The following is a 17,327-nucleotide window of genomic DNA, read 5'->3' as shown; positions in this document are numbered from 1 at the left end:
AGGTATATCACATACTCTGATCTACAGCACCCACTGTGCAGGCTGGCTATGGTAGCTTGGGAGCCCGTCAATCAGCACGGTTTAACCTTTCAAGCTACTTACATTCTGTCAAAGCAAAATGTAGTTTCGGACAAGCTGAGCAGAACCAAAAGAGTTCCCCACAACTAGAAATTAACTGAGAGGGGTCTCCGAAGAACTGATCCAGCTATGGGAAACTCCTCACGTGGACCTTACAAGCAGGAAAGGAACAGAGATGCTTTTTCACTTTCTCTGGACAGGAATGTTTCTAAGAGACTTTCTTCCCTTTCTACCAATACCCAGGGTCACTCAAGATTCAGAAGGACTCACCAAAGACCACTGTGGTTACTCTCTCCTGGCCTAGGCATCAGTGGTTCTCCCTTCTTATAGAACTGGCCAACGGCAATTACCACAAACTTCCTCACACACTGCACACTTCATCTACTCACAAAACAGGGGGACTTTGATGCATCCCCATCTTAAACAGCTACAACCGACTACCTGGACGATTCAATTTCGATACCTTCTATACACCTTCTTCTGAGGACATGCAGCAGGTATTAAAGGAGGCACAGAAACAGGCTACTAGAAAATCTTGTATTAGTAAATGTAAGACGATTTGCTAGTTGGTGCCACACTAACAACCAGGGTCTTTGCCGTGTTTCTGTACCACTGGTTTTACAATACTTGTCTAAATTACTATCCTTTGAACTATCTTATTCATCTATCAAGATTCATCTTATGACCATTTCAGCATGTCTGCCAATGGATCCTCCCTTCATCTATTCAGTCTTTGGTCAAGCTGTACTTGAAAGAGGTTTTGCATACAAGATCGCCTAAGAAATAGCTGGCACCTTCTTGGGATCCTGACTCTGTGCTGGAAAAGTTAACTGTCTCTCCCTTTGAGCCAGCTCATCAGGCTGATTTATGGTTTGCGTCTTAGAAGACTGTTGCTTAGTACTCTGACATATGAAAAAAAAAAAAAATCAGAGTTACAAGATCTTAGGGTGGGAGGGTTATTTTAAGAACAAATCCCTTGATTTATACCCAGGGTTGCCAGACGTCCTTATTTGGGCAGGACTGTCCCGAGATCAGCAGCCTGATCCAGAGTCCCACCCTGCCGGTTTAAATCCCGGCCAGCCTCCGCTTTGTTTGTTTTTTTTTTTTTTTTTTTTTTTGATTGGCCCGTATACCTGGCATATAGGCCAATCAAAAATTGCTAAACGCGGAGCTTCTTGTGTTCCGCATTAAACAGAAGTAGCTCCGTGTTTAACGATTTTTGATTGGCCCATATGCCGGTATACGGGCTAATCAAAAATCGCTAAAAACGGAGCTACTTCTGTTGAATGCGGAACTGCAATGTTCCGCATTAAACGCGAGAAGCTCCGTGTTTAGCGATTTTTGATTGGCCCGTATGCCGGTAATCGGGCCAATCAAAAATCGCTAAACACGGAGCTACTTCTGTTGAATGCGGAACTGCAATGTTCCGCATTAAACATGAGAAGCTCCATCTTTAGCGATTTTTGATTGGCCCATATGCCGGTATACGGGCCAATCAAAAATCGCTAAACACGGAGCTACTTGTGTTGAATGCAGAACTGCAATGCATTAAACACTAGAAGCTCCGTGTTTAGTGCAGAGCTACTGTTCTTTAATGTGGAACTCTGCTCCGCATTAAAGACCTTTTTTTTTTTTTTTTTTGTGTCCCTACCTGGCTGGTTGGAAATCTGGCAACCCTGTTTATACCTAAAGTGGTTTCAGAGTTACTTTGAATTAAGCCATGAATCTCCCCATTTTCTATCAATAACCTCAAAATTAGGTAAAAGGATTCTCCATACTCTGGATGTGCACAGAAAACCAAGGTATACCCTTGGCAAAACTAAATTTGTTAGCAAAACAGCTGTTTGCTCCCCAAGAAAAAAGAATAGGTAACCCTTGTCAAAGCAAACCATTTCCAGATGACTAATCCGTTGCTATTGTTTTTGTTTATTCCCACCACAACAAAGCACTTCCAAGTATGGCCAAAGCTCATTCTACCAGGGTCTTGGCTTCTCTGATTGTGCACTGGAAAGGGATATACTCTAGAAGCTTTCTAGAAGAAGCTACTTGGTCCCCCAAACAAGATTCCTTTTCCAGGTCTAGACCACGCCCACTCTCCAGGGACTTTTGGACCCTCATCCTGCCTCTCGCCAGACTGCATAAGTTTTGGGAATCTATGCATACAGCTAAGTGATTTATGATGTACATAGTACAGTTGTGTAAATGCATTTACAACAGTAGATTATCTGTTAAATCACTGCTGCAGTAACTATACTCTTCCTGTATCAACTTGTATATGTTTTACTATGTACTTTGTGTAACTAGGGTTATGTCTTCGTATAGGGTTATGGCTTAGTACTTTCTCTCTAATTTTCTAATCAGGACAGTAGCCTCCCTCTTTTGTAGTTGACAAGACAGCATAGAAGTAATCTGGCAACCAGGCTGCTGTTTTCTCCCAGAGAAGCTCAAGCTAACAGCAGCTTAGGTGAATGTGTGGAAGCAGACAAAGGCTTTGGAACACTGGCCAGGTGTTACATCCTTGGCAGGATATAACCCATATAGCATCTACTGTTATGGTAAAGTGCACTTACACAACTGTACTTAATTTTACCATTACACATGTTGAATTTGATGTATTGTTTTTAGCTTGTGTCTCCTGGAGCCTTTACTCCTGGGCATCCTCTGATAAAGGACTTTATACCCATTCAGACCTTCCTAGTCAAAAAATGCTATAAATTAAGTAGAACGTGGACAAAATGCACAGTTAAGATAATGCAAAATCAGTTAACAGTTATTTCATGCCCCAAAGCTATACTGACAAATTAATATTACGAAGCAACCACTGTAAGTGTAAACAAACATATCAAAATCAGCCTGTATTAGTTATGACAATGCGTATGATTTTAACAAATGGTAAACTTAACTTCAAAGTTCCAACAACATGATTTTAGACAATCAAATGATGCAAGTTACTTGTGTAAAAGCATCAGTAAAGCTCAGTTAATACAAAATGCTATTATGTACATTTTCTAAGACTTCAGAGAATCATTATAGGCATACCCATTTATTTTACAGACCAATTAAATGATGCAACTTCTTATGCTGTAAACTGGCATATTAGTTTACTGTAACCTTAAGACCTTTATCAGAACTGTGTGAAAATGCATTCTCTAAAATTTTAACGAAACTTGAAAAGGGCATAAAACATATCGAACAAGAAAAAAAATGTCAGTACGTGGAAATCTTACAACGAAATGTTGAAATAACCCACCTTTAAGAACTGCTAAAGGTAACCCAACTCCCGTTTTTGTGTGTTCGAAAGATGGCTATCGTTTAAAATGCAGTAGTAGTAAATCTATGCTTGCAGAGCTAGGAGGCAAATGTTTATATTCAGCAATAACTAGAATATTCGTCAAAGACAACAGTAGATATATACACAGTCTACAAGCCATTAGACAGGATTGCCTTCAATTTTAAGACAAACGTGTTGTTTTTATGGATAACAGAAATTCATGCTTAGGTAAACAGAAAGCACACAAGGGACATCTACTCCATTTAACCTGTATGAACAACTCCTTTGATAGTATTAAATACTTTGCTCTCAGATGTTAGATGACCATACTACAAAACCCAGTTTCATGAAAGGCATATACAGAAACTTCTGCTTTAAAGGAATGGTTAACTTCACGTAGCAAATGATAAGCCATCTATCAGTACAGAATTGTGGACATGCCTCAGTTCATGAGGGAGCTGTGCGTCCTAGAAAACAAGCTGTTAGAATCACAGAAATTAAAGGAAAATATTACCTCTAATTTGGGACTCTAACCCAAGACCTCCAGCGTAATGTGCAGTGTCACTGCAGCTGGACCAACAGGAACCTCTGGTCAAAAAAATGCTGAGTTTTCTCTCCAGATCTTTTTCCTTTCAATTGGGAAATCCTCAGCATGGTGACAAAGTCAAATTACACACACAAACAAGCTGAAAACCTCAACGGCAGCAATAAAGACTTAAAAGGTGGTGAAAAAAACAGGTTTGAAGCATTGACAGCTAGCAAGGTTTTGCCAGAATAAACATAAGCTTCTGTCTTTGGCAGTCATCAAAAGCTCTGCAGCAGCTCTTCCCACTGATCACTTCTGGGAATCACAACACGAAATGCGATACTGTCATTTTGCAATTCCATTTCGAAGGGTTAATTTACAGCAAAAGCATGAATTAGTATTTTGAGAATGAATGGTACCATGACAACACCCATTTCATAAATTATGTCTCATTGATGGCATCTTGAAGTTCTGGATATGAAAAGCAACTGTCAGACTGGTACAAGTTTTCCTTAAATGATCTACATTACTAAATCTAGCAAATATCAGCCATTCTTGACCAAGCCTCCATCTCCGATCAATTCCTTAATTATGACAGAGCTTTTAGGCAATTCTGTGCCTGTTTTGCATTCACTTTGCAAATTCACCTATACATATGACAGAAGATGCACGAGGCAGAGAGAAGTGGTTCACACAATACAGCTTTGTTAAATTCTGTGACTTATGCAGGTTAACTGTCTCCCCCCCCCCAATGATAACAATCTGCAGTGATCTAAATTCAGCACACCTATACCTGCATAGAGATCTAATTCTACAGGTTAAAAAATGATCATTCCAAACTCATAACTGAAATGAATATCCATATAATTTATCATGATGCAGACCTGTGTAATCTGTAAACAGAACTTCCATGGCTTTTTGCTGATATTTTAGAGCACTCGCAATATAATGAAACAATAAACTCACCCAATTTAGGCTTCACAAATCCATTTGTTATTCCTAAATTATCTACGCTCACCGCTTCACCATTCACCACTCTGAAGATTGTAAATTCTGCAGACAGTGTGTGCATTACCAGAGGTAGGTCTCGTTCTCGTACCTAAAGAAAGAAATTAATTAAAATCCCTTGTCTGCTTTATTTCCTTTAAATACAGATATCATTTACAGACTGTCCTGAATGCAAATTTTTTTTTTATTTTAGCACAAATTCAGTGGAGGGGATGGGACTTACCATAAATGTACATGCTCAAGTGCATTCAGTGTTGCAGTCATCATATTTGGGTTAGTCCTGCCAGGGTAGCCCTCGGCCGGCCCGAATAACAGAGGCCTAGTATTTCTGCGTCAGTTGCTGTCGCTTCAGGACTGAAGTCAGGTCGAAGGTTGTATAAAGTAAGGCGCAGACGCCATTACATCAGTTTTTCTTGCCCTGTCAGGAACCCCCAAGTGGGAGCCAGGTTCTGGTGGAAGAACCCCACCATTAGAAAGTAAATACCAAAATGTCCCTTGTAAGGAGACAGAAGAAAAAAAGAGGGGGACGGAGGGAGGGGAAACCAGGACTACAACAGTGAATACACTTGAACATCTACATTTATGGTAAGTGTACACAACTGTACTATGTTCTTCATGTTTCACTGTTGCAGTGATCACATTTGGGTTGATTCCCAAAGCTGAGGAAAAGGGTGGAGGCAGTCAAGGAGACGAGGGGCTGGCTGGGATACCCTACAAGACTGCAGTGGCAAACCCTGGCCTGGATTTGGAGAAGATAGGCAGGTGGTAATGTTTTGTGAAAGTGTGAACAGATGTCCAGGTGGCAGCCTCCAGGATGCCCCTGGTGGGCACTCCTCTGAGGAAAGCTACAGAGGGGGAGGCTGCTCTGGTGGACTGAGTCCTGACCCGCTTAGGGGGAGGCTTTCCATGTTGCTTGCAACAGCAATGGATGCAGTGTGCTATCCATTTGGAAATGGTTTGTTTGGAGATGGCTTTGCCCTCTGCCCCTGCTGCAAAGCTAACCAGCAATTGATCAGACTTTTGAAGGATTTAGTGCTGTCTAGATGGAATCTGAGCTGTTTGTGCACATCTAGAGAGTGCAGGATCCTTTCCCCCTTGTTCTGTGGGTTAGGGAAAGGGTGGGCAAATGAATGGAGTGGTTGAGAGCCACACTGGACAACACTTTGGGCATGAAGGATGGGTTAGTCCTGAGGGCAACCCTGCCAGCATGGAAGATGATGAAGGGCTCCACAGCCATGAGTGCTTGTAGCTCTGAGACCCTTTCGGCTGAAGTGATGGCCAGAAGGAAACCTGTCTTCCAGGAGAGAAATTTTAACTCTGCTGAAGATGCTGGTTCGAAGGGGGGCAGGGTGAGCTTTTCCAACGTAAGGTTAACTCATTAACCCAGACTACCATCTCATGGCGCCTCTGTGCTTAACAGGGCACACTGTGAGAAGGTAGGAAATGCATATGGTTACAGCCGAGTGCTTTCTCCCAGTGCTAGTAACTTTGCTGACATATTCTAACTCTGCTCTTGAAAATTAAGTTGAAAAAGTAACTGAACTTTGTCAGTTACCTTATCAACTTAAGTTTCAGAGTGGAGTTTCATGTTATTCATGTGTACCTTCACTGAGAAAATCGGATTGCAAATCACCCTGTATTTTCCTCCCAACAGCAAGCCGATTTAGGTTGCATTTCATCAAGGAACAACTGGTAGCCAATCGGAGTCACCTCCTTTAACATCTCCACCCCCCCCCCAACTGCCGACTGTATTATTTCCAAATAAATAGAGGGTCTTCAAGTCGATATTCCCTTTGTTTTTCTGCATTTCTGCACTGTGAGCAATTTACTACTAGATTCCTCTGGTTATCGTGTCGTTCCAGTAGTGTTGCGGTCTGCAAAGAAAAAGCTGAAACAGAGATTTATCTGCATTTCCACCTCCAAGCCTGCCCAATTCTTCATTATGGTACGATAGTCTAATTCTAGAGCTGTGGTCCAATTTTTTTAATCAGGCTGTGGTTCTCCAGTTATAGACTGGCAGACTTGATATCCTTTCTACTGTAGCTGCTAGGCATAACTCTTTCAGAGGTTGTACAAGCAATATTTAAAATCATCTCTATTTTTGCTCAGATTTCTTGCTTAAAAAAAAAAAAAAAAAAAAAAAAAAAAAGTAATCCCTTCCATGCGTTCACTTTGGTTTATGTTGAGTGCTCCATTTTACTTGCAGATGACACATTGGAGAGATAGCCGAGGTAATACTGTTATGTTACAATTTTAATTGCTAAAATGAGAAAACAAATGCATTCATTATTTAGTATGATTTTATTCAGAAAGGTCGCTAACTAAAATGTTTAGGAATAAATACATTAAAACGTACTATCATGTGAAAGCTCGCAATATTGTGATGTATTCATTACCATATGTAGCGGAGATAGTACAGTTGTGTACCTACCATAAATGTAGATGTTCGTGTGTATTCACTGTTGCAGTTATTACACTTGGGTTATCCTGCTGGCAGGTGACCCGCAGTTGGCCCGAGTTCCGAAGTCTTGGTCTGGCATCGGTTGCTGTCGCCTCTTCCCTGACGTCAGTGCGCCAGGGGTATAAGCTGCAACAGACGCCATTTTCTTCAGTTTTTCTTGCCCCAGATGTCAGGTGCCCCCAGATAGGAAGGCTGTAAAGAAAATTATGCCAACAAACATGCATATATAACTATAAACATTTCTTTCATCTATAAGCAAATACCACACATAGGTAGCATAGAGATGAGTAGTACAGAAAAGTCCCAGCAATGGAAAAGAGGGATGGTGGGTAACCTGGACTGCAACAGTGAATACACTAACATCTACATTTATGGTAGGTACACAACTGTACTATGTTCATCGTGTTTCACTGTTGCAGTCATTACACTTGGGTAGAATCCCAAAGCTGAGGTTGGGTGGATGGGTCTAAATTGGATTTGGAGATGCTAACAAGCCCTGTAGAACTGCAGTGGCAAAGCCTGCTCTGGATTTAGAGTAGAGAGGTAAGTGGTAGTGCTTGGTGAAAGTGTGCACTGAGCTCCAGGTTGCAGCTTCTACAATGTCTTTGGTTGGTACTCCTCTGAGGAAAGCTGCTGAAGTGGCTGCTGCTCTGGTAGAATGAGGTCTAGTGCCCTTAGGCACTGATTTGCCATGTTGTGCATAACAGAAGCGGATGCAGTGTCCTATCCATTTCAAGATTGCCTGCTTTGTAATAGGCTTTCCTTGTGATCCTGCAGCATATGCTACAAATAGTTGCTAAGTTTTTTCTGAAAGCTTTTGTTTTGTCAAAGTAGAATCGTAGCGGTCTGTGTATATCCAAAGCATGCAGAAGTCTCTCCCCTTTATTCTGGGGATTTGGGTAAAAAGTAGGCAAATGAATGGTTTGGTTTAAGGCCACATTGGAGACCACCTTTGGCAAGAATGGTTGGGTTTGTCCTAAGAGACACCCTGTCCTGATGAAAAATGAGGAAAGGTTCCACAGCCATTAATGCCTGTAACTCTGAGACTCTTCTTGCAGAAGTTATTGCTAGGAGCAGAGCAGTTTTCCATGACAAGAATTTTAAATCAGCTGTGCTGGCTGGTTCAAAAGGAGGCAGTGCGAGTTTTTCTAAAACAAAATTGAAGTCCCAAGTAGGAACTGGTGCTCTCCTTGGGGGTCTTATATTTTTTGCCCCTCTGAGGTACTGTCGTAGTAGGGGATGTGAAAAAATAGGAGGTTCCGTATTGTAATGAGCTGAAATGGCAGAAGCATGGATTTTAATTAAGATAAGCCTTTGTCCAGCATCTCAGTTAGGTATTGTAAAATCTGAGGTATATTAGGGACCAGTGGTTCGAGCCCTTGTGCCTGGTTCCAAGCACAGAATCTCTTCCATTTTTCTGCATAAGATTTCCTAGTGCTGGGCCTCCTGGCTTCTAAAATGACATCCATAACAGCTTTAGAGAGAGGTGCAGTCTGAGTGGCTACATTATCTGCCATGCTGCCAGGTTTAAGGTTCTGAGTTGACTGTGCAGAATCTGATTGTCTTCCTGTGTCAGATGATGAGGCATTAGAGGTAGAATCCAAGGTGGACCTTGAGACAAATTCTTTAGGATTGGGTACCAGTGCTGGCGTGGCCAGTCTGGTGCAATCAGGATCATTCCTGGCCTTTCTTGTCTGACTTTTAGTAACACTTTGGTGAGAAGAGGCATTGGAGGGAAGGCATAGACTTGTCAGGCCTTTCCGGCTGAATGAGAGAGCATCCACTTTCCATACATGAGGGGGATAAGTCCTTGTGCAGAATTTCCGTATTTGGTAATTGTGAGGGGAGGCAAAGAGATCTATGTCTGGGCGTCCCCATTTCCTTATCATGCTGAATACTTGTGGATTGAGCTTCCATTCATGAGGATCAATGAGATTTCTGCTTAGTTCGTCTGCCAGTGTGTTTTTTGTTCCTGGCAGGAATTGTGCCTGCAGATGTACTTGATAGGTCAGTGCTGTGTTCCACAATGTCATGGCTTGTCTGCATAGGGGGTAAGAATGAGTGCCCCCTTGCTTGTTTATGTACCACATAACTGTGGTGTTGTCAGTCTTTATTAATAGTTGTCCCGGATGTATTACGTCCTCAAAAGCTCTCAGGGCATTCTGTACAGCTAGCATCTCTTTTTGATTGATGTGAAGATGCATTTGTTCCTTGGTCCACGTGCCCTGAATACATTTTCCTGCCATATGTGCCCCCAGGCATAATCTGATGCATCTGTTGTTATTGTCTGCCTGGCTGTGGGTAGAGTGAAAGGCTGTCCCTTGTTGTGGTGACAGGCCTGAGCCTACCATCGAAACTCAAGTTGTAGGCAGGGAATTAAGATTATGATTGTCTCCAGACTGTGACGATGCTGAGTCCAAACACTTTTTAGGTACCATTGTAGTTTCCACATATGCAGTTTTGCATATGGAATTAGTAGAATGCAGGATGCCATGAAGCCCAGGGCCTGCAGAATTTTTCTTGCAGGGAGCTGGGTTTTTGTTGCCATCATTTGAAAGTAATGAGTCAGTTGCCTTTGTCTGTCTGGCGTGAGATAAGCCATCTGGGCAGTTGTATTTAAGTTTGCACCCAGGAATATTATCTCTTGAGAGGGCACTAGTTTTGATTTCTTTTCGTTTACTGTGTACCCTAGGCAAGTTAGCAATCTTTTTACAAATGCCAGATGCTTTAGTAGAATGTCCTTGCTCTCTGCTTGAATAAGGCAGTCGTCCAAGTAGGGATATATTTGAATTCCTTTTTGTCTGCAAAATGCAATTACTGGTGCCAGGCATTTTGTGAAGACCCTGGGCGCAGTAGATAAGCCAAAGGGCAGTGCAGAGAATTGGTAATGCATTGAGCTTGCTATGAATCTGACGTATCTTCTGCAAGACTGTCTGATTGGGGCATGCAGGTATGCCTCCTTGAGGTCCAAAGTAACTAGCCAAGCCTTCTTTGCCCAGCATGGGCAGAAGTTACTGTAGTGTTAACATTTTGAATTTTGGAACATCCAGGAAAGTATTTAGAATTGACAGGTTCAGTATAGGTCTCCAGGCTTTGTCCTTTCTGGGTACTAAGAAAAGTCTTGAGTAAAATCCTTGTCCCTGTTCTTGCTGTGGAACTTTTTGAGCATCTCCCATGTCCATAAGGGCAGCAATCTGTTTTTGTGCCTCTGTCCATTGGTTTTGTGGCAGGTCTGGCATACCTTTTGGTTTTGGAAGTGTGTGGAAGTGGAACCTGTAACCATGAGAAACAATATTCAGCACCCATTAGTCCTGGGTGATCATGAGCCAATTTTTTGAGAAAAGTGCTAGCTTCCCCCCTAGGGGTGCTGTCAAGAGGTAAGTGCTTGGCATTTGCAGAGGGAAGTCATTGGGACTGTTTCCTATAACGTTGTGATTTGTCTTCCCCCTTTTATGGGGGTAGAAGCACCCCATTGCTTAGGTCTGTAGGAGCCTTGGGGCTGTGATCGGTCTCTTGGACATCTGTATCTGCCTCTTTGTGGCCTGTCTGACACTGGAAAGGACCAATTTTTTGAAGGCCAGTTTCTGCTAAATCTAGGTGGTTGAACCTGTAAGAAATCTTTCACTGTCTGCATTGACTTTGCTTTATCCTCCATTTTCTTTAACACCTCTTCTGCCTTAACACCAAACAAAGTATCATGCTGTAATGGAGCATCCAATAATTTTACTTTAACATGGTCAGGTAAATTTTGTTCTTTCAAACAAGCATGCCTTCGAATAACAGAGCCTTTAACTGCGGCTCTACAAAAAGCCTCTAATGAATCAAAACCATATTGCAGAGTATGCTTTCCCACTTGTTCAATTGCATGCAATAAATCCTGCATTTCTTTACTGTCAGAACCTTCTGTATTTGAAACCATTTTCTGCTTTAACAAAGTCATGAGGCACTGCTGGTATTTAAGCATGTGAAACTGACAATTTAAAGCTCTTACAGCTAAAGTAGCAGAAGTGTAAACTTTTTTCCCCCATCTGTCCAGAGCTCTTGAATCCCTATCCGAGGGGACAGGATTTTTAGCAGTAGAAGCCTTAACCGCTTTAGGACCCTGGGAAATTGTTTCTGGGTCTGCAGCGGGGTTTTGGTAAAGAAATTTATGAGTGTCAGGGACTCTGTAGTACCTATCTGGCTTGACTGGTGAAGGGGGTAAAGGAATCAGGAGATAGACTGGATTCAGAGAAAACATCATCAACAATATCAAGCACAGGGGGGATTAGCCAGGGGCCTGTGCTGAGGCAATAAAAGGAAGTCTCTGAGCCTTTTCTTGGATTCAGAATAATCCTGGCTCTCCCACTGGAAATGCTCCCTCATGGTGTGCAGGGTTTCCCCAAAAGAATAATCCTCAGGCGGAGAGGCTGAAGGTATGGATTCTTCTGCATCGGAGTCCTCATAGGGAGGGAAAGAATATCCCTGATCAGAAGAGGAATCAGAGGAAATGGAAACCTGGTCAGAGGAGTCATAATCAGTATCCTGCCTAAGCCTTTTGTCGGGGGGGGGGGTGGGAACCCCTGATTAAGGTAATGAGGTCTTCGGCCATTTTAAGCATCTGTTTCTTTGGCATAGATGACTGTTCTGGAGAATGCTGTACTTGTTTCCTTGTCTTTAATGGTGTTTTTGACTTTGCATTTGCTGCTGTAGTGGGCTTAAGTGTAAGCTGTGAAGGTCTGAAAACACCCTCAGAAGCCGATGCCTGCTCAGCGGCTCCGGACCAATCTGAGGGTATAGTTTCCGTAGGCCCAATACCTTGAGTTTCCACAGGCCTCGGTGTCTCCACGTGGCTGTCGGTTACTGCCTGTGGCTCTGAGGTAGCAGGCGTCAGGGGCTGCGAAAACGCCTCACTGAGAACTAGTGAACCGGCGACTGGCCTAGAAGAGGCTTCGTCGTCGGTTTTGGACCACGGATGCCTGTCCTTTTCTTTGTCTTTGCGTTTTTTATAAATTGCGGTCATCGGTTGTTCCAACGGCATTATGTAATTAAACCTTCGGCCAAAGTAATGTAGAGCAAAATCAAACCAACGTTTAATAGTTTGTTTACTGAATCTAGCACAAAACCGAAAAAGTACAGTTTTGTACCTACCATAAATGTAGATGTTCGAGTGTTCACACTGCTTCAGTCATTACACTAGGGTTATCCTGCTGTCAGGTGGTCCCGCAGTCGGCCAGAGTTCCAAAGTCTTGGTCTGGTGTCGATTGCTGTTTCTTCCTCCCTGACGTCAGTGCGCCAGGGGTATACAAGATGCATCCAACGCCATTTTCTTCAGTTTTTCTTGCCCCAGATGTCAGCTGCCCCCAAGTAGGTAGGCAATGCATATTGCTAATAAAACATATATATAAAATAAAAACAATACCTTCAGTTACAAGCAAATACACCACAAAGGTTGTATAGGATAGAAAGGTATAGATAAGTCCAGCTAGGACAGAGGGGATGGAGGGAGAGTAACCTGGACTGCAGCAGTGTGAACACTCGAACATCTACATTTATGGTAGGTAAAAAACTGCACTATGTTCATCGTGTTACACTGCTGCAGTCATTACACTTGGGTAGAATCCCAAAGCTAAGGTTGGGTGGCTAGTCTATAGAGAGTTAGGATTGGCTATGAGGCCCTGCAGAACTGCAGTGGCAAATCCTGCTCTGGATTTAGAGTAAAGAGGCAAGTGGTAATGCCTGGTAAAGGTTTGCACTGAACTCCCAAGTTGCAGCCTCCAAAATTTCCTTGGTTGGTACTCCTCTGAGAAAGGCTGTTGAAGTGGCTGTTGCTCTGGTAGAATATGGCCTAATGTTATTGGGGACTGATTTTCCATGCTGTGTGTAGCAGTAACGAATACAGTGTCCTATCCATTTGGAGATAGCCTTGCCCTGTGATCCTGCAGCATATGCTACAGACAGTTGCTCAGTTTTCCTGAAAGCTTTTGTTTTGTCCAAGTAGAAGCATAGCTGCCTGTGTATGTCCAAAGAGTGCAGACGTTTCTCCCCTTTATTCTGGGGGTTTGGATAAAAAGTTGGCAAATGGATGGTTTGGTTAAGAGCCACACTAGATACCACCTTTGGCATAAAGGTAGGGTTTGTCTTTAAAGAAACTCTGTCCTGATGAAAAATTATAAAAGGTTCCACTGCCATTAATGCCTGTAGCTCTGAGACTCTTCGTGCTGAAGTTACTGCCAGGAGCAGAGCTGTTTTCCATGATAAAAATTTTAGATTGGCTGTATTGGCTAGCTCAAAAGGTGGCAGGGTCAATTTTTCCAAGACAAAATTGAGGTCCCAAGTTGGTGTTGGTGCTCTCTGGGGCAGTCTTATGTTTTTAGCCCCTCTGAGGTACTGCTTTAGCAAGGGATGAGAGAATAAAGGAGGATCCGTGTTGTAATGTGCTGAAATGGCAGAGGCGTGAATCTTAATTAATGAGAAGGATAGGCCTTTGTCCAGCATCTCAGTTAAGTATTGTAAAATCTGAGGAATGTTTGGGACAAGAGGGTCAAGGCTTTGAGCCTGGTTCCAGGCGCAGAATCTCATCCATTTTTCGGAGTAAGACTTCCTGGTGCTAGGCCTTCTGGCCTCCAAAATGACATCCATAACAGCTTGAGAGAGAGGTGCTGCCTGTTTGACTAATGAATCTGCCATGCAGCCAGGTTTAGGGTTTTGAGCTGAGCATGCAGGATCAGATTGTTTTGTTGAGTCAGAAGGTGTGAAATTTGAGGCAAAATCCACGGTGGGCCTTGAGCTAAGTTCTTTAAGATTGGGTACCAGTGCTGGCGTGGCCAGTCTGGAGCAATCAGGATCATCTGTGGTTTCTCTTGTCTGGCTTTTAGGAGTGTACCTTTGAAAGGAGAGGCAATGGTGGGAAGGCATAAACTTTTAGGCTTTTCCAGCTGAACGAGAGGGCATCCACTTTCCATGCTTGTGTGTGGTAAGTCCTTGTGCAGAATTTTTGTAGTTGGCAATTCAGTAGGGAGGCAAAAAGATCCATGTCTCTGGGCATCCCCATTTTTGCGTTACCATGCTGAAGATTTGTGGATTCAATTTCCATTCAAGAGGGTCCATGATATTTCTGCTTAGATCATCTGCCAGAGTATTTTTCTTTCCTGGCAGGAATTGTGCTTGCAGATAAACTTGCTAAGTTAAAGCTGTGTTCCACAAGGTCATGGCTTGCCTGCATAGGGGATAAGAATGAGTGCCCCCTTGCTTATGTACCACATTACTGTGGTATTGTCTGTCTTTAATAATAATTGTCCTGGATGCAGAAGGTCCTTGAAAGCTGTTAGGGCATTTTGAACAGCCAACATCTCTTTTTGATTGATGTGACGATGCATTTGGTCTGTGGTCCACTTTCCCTGAATACATTTTCCTGCCATGCGTGCTCCCCAGGTGTAATCCGGAACATCTGTTGTTAGTGTCTGCCTGGCTGTGGGTAGAGTGAAAGGCTGACCCCTGTTGAGGTGACATGCCTGTGCCCACCATCGAAACTCCTGTTGTAGGCAGGGAATTATTGGTATTACTGCTTCTAGACTGTGAGAGTGTTGAGTCCAAACACTTTTTAGGTACCACTGTAATTTCCTCATATGCAGTCGGGCATATGGAATTAGTAGTATGCAGGATGCCAAGAATCCCAGGGCCTGCAGAATTTTTCTTGCAGGGAGATGGGACTTTTTTGACAGTAAATGAAAATATTGAGTCAGTTGTCCTTGTTTGTCTGGTATGAGATAAGCCATCTGGGCCGTTGTATTTAAGCTGGCACCCAGGAATATTTTATGTTGTAAGGGCACTAGTTTTGACTTCTTTTCGTTTACTGTGTACCCTAGAGAAATTAGCAACCTTTTTACAAACGCTAGATGCTTTAGAAGAATGTCCTTTGTCTCTGCTTGAATGAGGCAGTCGTCCAGGTATGGATAAATTTGAATTCCTTTTTGTCTGCAAAATGCAATTACTGGTGCTAGGCACTTTGTAAAGACCCTGGGCGCAGTAGATAAGCCAAGGGGCAGTGCAGAGAATTGGTAGCGCATTGTATCAGCTTTGAATCTGAGGTATCATCTGCAATTTTGTCTGATAGGGACATGCAGGTATGCCTCTTTCAGGTTCAGAGTAACAAGCCAAGCCTTCTTGCCCAGCATGGGAAGAAGCTGCTGTAGTGTCAACATTTTGAATTTCGGAACATCCAGTTAGTGTTTAGAGTTGAAAGGTCTAGTATGGGTCTCCAGTCTTTGTCCTTTCTGGGGACCAGGAAGAGTCTTGAGTAAAATCCTTGTCCTTGTTCCTACTGTGGTACTTTTTGAATAGCTATCATGTCCATGAGGGCTGAAATTTGTTTTTGAGCCTCTGCCTATTGATTTTGTGGCAGGTTTGGCATTCCTTTTAGCCTTGGTAAAGTGTGAAAGTGGAACCTGTAACCTTGAGACACAATATTCAGAACCCATTTGTCTTGGGTGATTGTTTGCCAATTTTGAGAAAAAAGTGCTTGTTTTCCCCTAAGGGGGCTGCCAAAAGGGAAGTGCTTGGCGTACGAAGGGGGAAGTCATTGGGACGGTTTCCTGTATGGTTGAGACTTGTCCTCACCTCCTTTTGGGGTTGAGGTACCATCTCTGCCTCTCTATGGTCTGTCCGACACTGGAAAGGACCAATTCTTTGTAGGCCAATTTCTGCTAAATCGAGGTGGCTGTACCTGTAAGAAATCTGACTGTTTGCATAGATTTAGCTTTATCCTCCATACATCTTCTGCTTTAACACCAAACAAGGTATCATGCTGTAAAGGAGCATACACTAATTTTGCCTTAACATGATCAGGTAAACTCTGTTCTTTTAACCAAGCATGTCTTCGAATCACAGAACCTGTAACTGCAGCTCTACAAGAGGCCTCTATAAAGAATCAAAACCACATTGCAGAGTATGTTTTCCCACCTGTTCAGCTGCATGCAATAAATCATGCATGTCTTTATAGTCAGGAGCTTCTGAGCTTGCATGCATTTTCTGTTTTAACTGAGCCATTAAATATTGTTGGTACTTAAGCATGTGAAACTGGCAATTTAAAACCCTTACTGCTAAAGTTGCAGAAGTGTGAACTTTCTTCCCCCATCTATCCAATGCTCTAGAATCTCTGTCAGAAGGGACTGGATTTTTTGCAATGGAAAGCCTTAACCCCTTTGGGACCCTGGGAAATAGTTTCTGGATCAGCAGAAGGGTTTTTGTAAAGAAACTTGAGAGTCAGGGACTCTATAATACCTATCTGGCTTGGCTGGTGCAGGGGGCAAAGAATCAGGAGATACGCTGGATTCAGAGAACACATCATCCACAATATCTAACACAGGCGGAATAGCCAGGGGCCTGTGCTGAGGCAATAAAAGGAAGTCCCTGAGCCTTTTCTTGGATTCTGAATAATCCTGACTTTCCCAATGGAAATGCTCCCTCATGGTATGTAAAGCTTCCCCAAAAGAATAGTCCCTCAGGAGGAGAGGCTGAAGGGATAGATTCTTCAGCACCACAGTCCTCATAAGGGGTAGAGAGTATCCCTGGTCTGAAGAGGAATCAGAGGAAATGGAAACCTGATCAGAGGAATCAGTCTGTATCCTGCCTAGACCTTTTCTTAGGAGGGGGATGGGAACCCCTGATTAGAGTAATGAGGTCTTCAGCCATTTTAAGCATCTGTTTCTTAGGCATGGAGGACTGTCCAGGAGAATGCTGTACTTGCTTCTTTGTCTTTAATGGCAAGTTGTGAAGGTCTGAAAACACCCCCATAAGCAGATGCCTGCTCAGCGGCTCCGGACCCATCTCAGGGATTAGTTTCCGTAGGCCCAATACCTTGAGTTTCCAGAGACCTAGTTTTCTCCACGTGGGAGTCGGAGGCGGCCTGTGGCTCTGAGGTAGCGGGTGTCAGGGGCTGCGAAAGCGCCTCCCTGAGAACCGGCGACTGGCCTAGAAGAGGCTTCGTCGTTGGTTTTGAACCT

The 17,327-nt window shown here is 43.1% G+C and overlaps 1 protein-coding gene across 1 annotated transcript in view; it reads right to left on the bottom strand.

Moving 5' to 3' along the window:
- CASTOR2 (cytosolic arginine sensor for mTORC1 subunit 2) overlaps positions 1-17,327 on the bottom strand; it is a 1,552,528-nt gene that overhangs the window by 257,066 nt on the left and 1,278,135 nt on the right. Inside the window, exon 4 of the mRNA XM_044054131.1 lies at positions 4,842-4,974. Within this exon, the coding sequence (XP_043910066.1) occupies positions 4,842-4,974 (133 nt within the window). The remainder of the gene's footprint in view (positions 1-4,841; positions 4,975-17,327) is intronic.

This window comes from Protopterus annectens, chromosome 13.part0 (genome assembly GCF_019279795.1).
Source record: "Protopterus annectens isolate FY-2018-M chromosome 13.part0, PAN1.0, whole genome shotgun sequence".
Taxonomy (NCBI): Eukaryota; Metazoa; Chordata; order Ceratodontiformes; family Protopteridae; genus Protopterus; species Protopterus annectens.
This window is presented reverse-complemented; position numbering and strand designations above follow the sequence as displayed.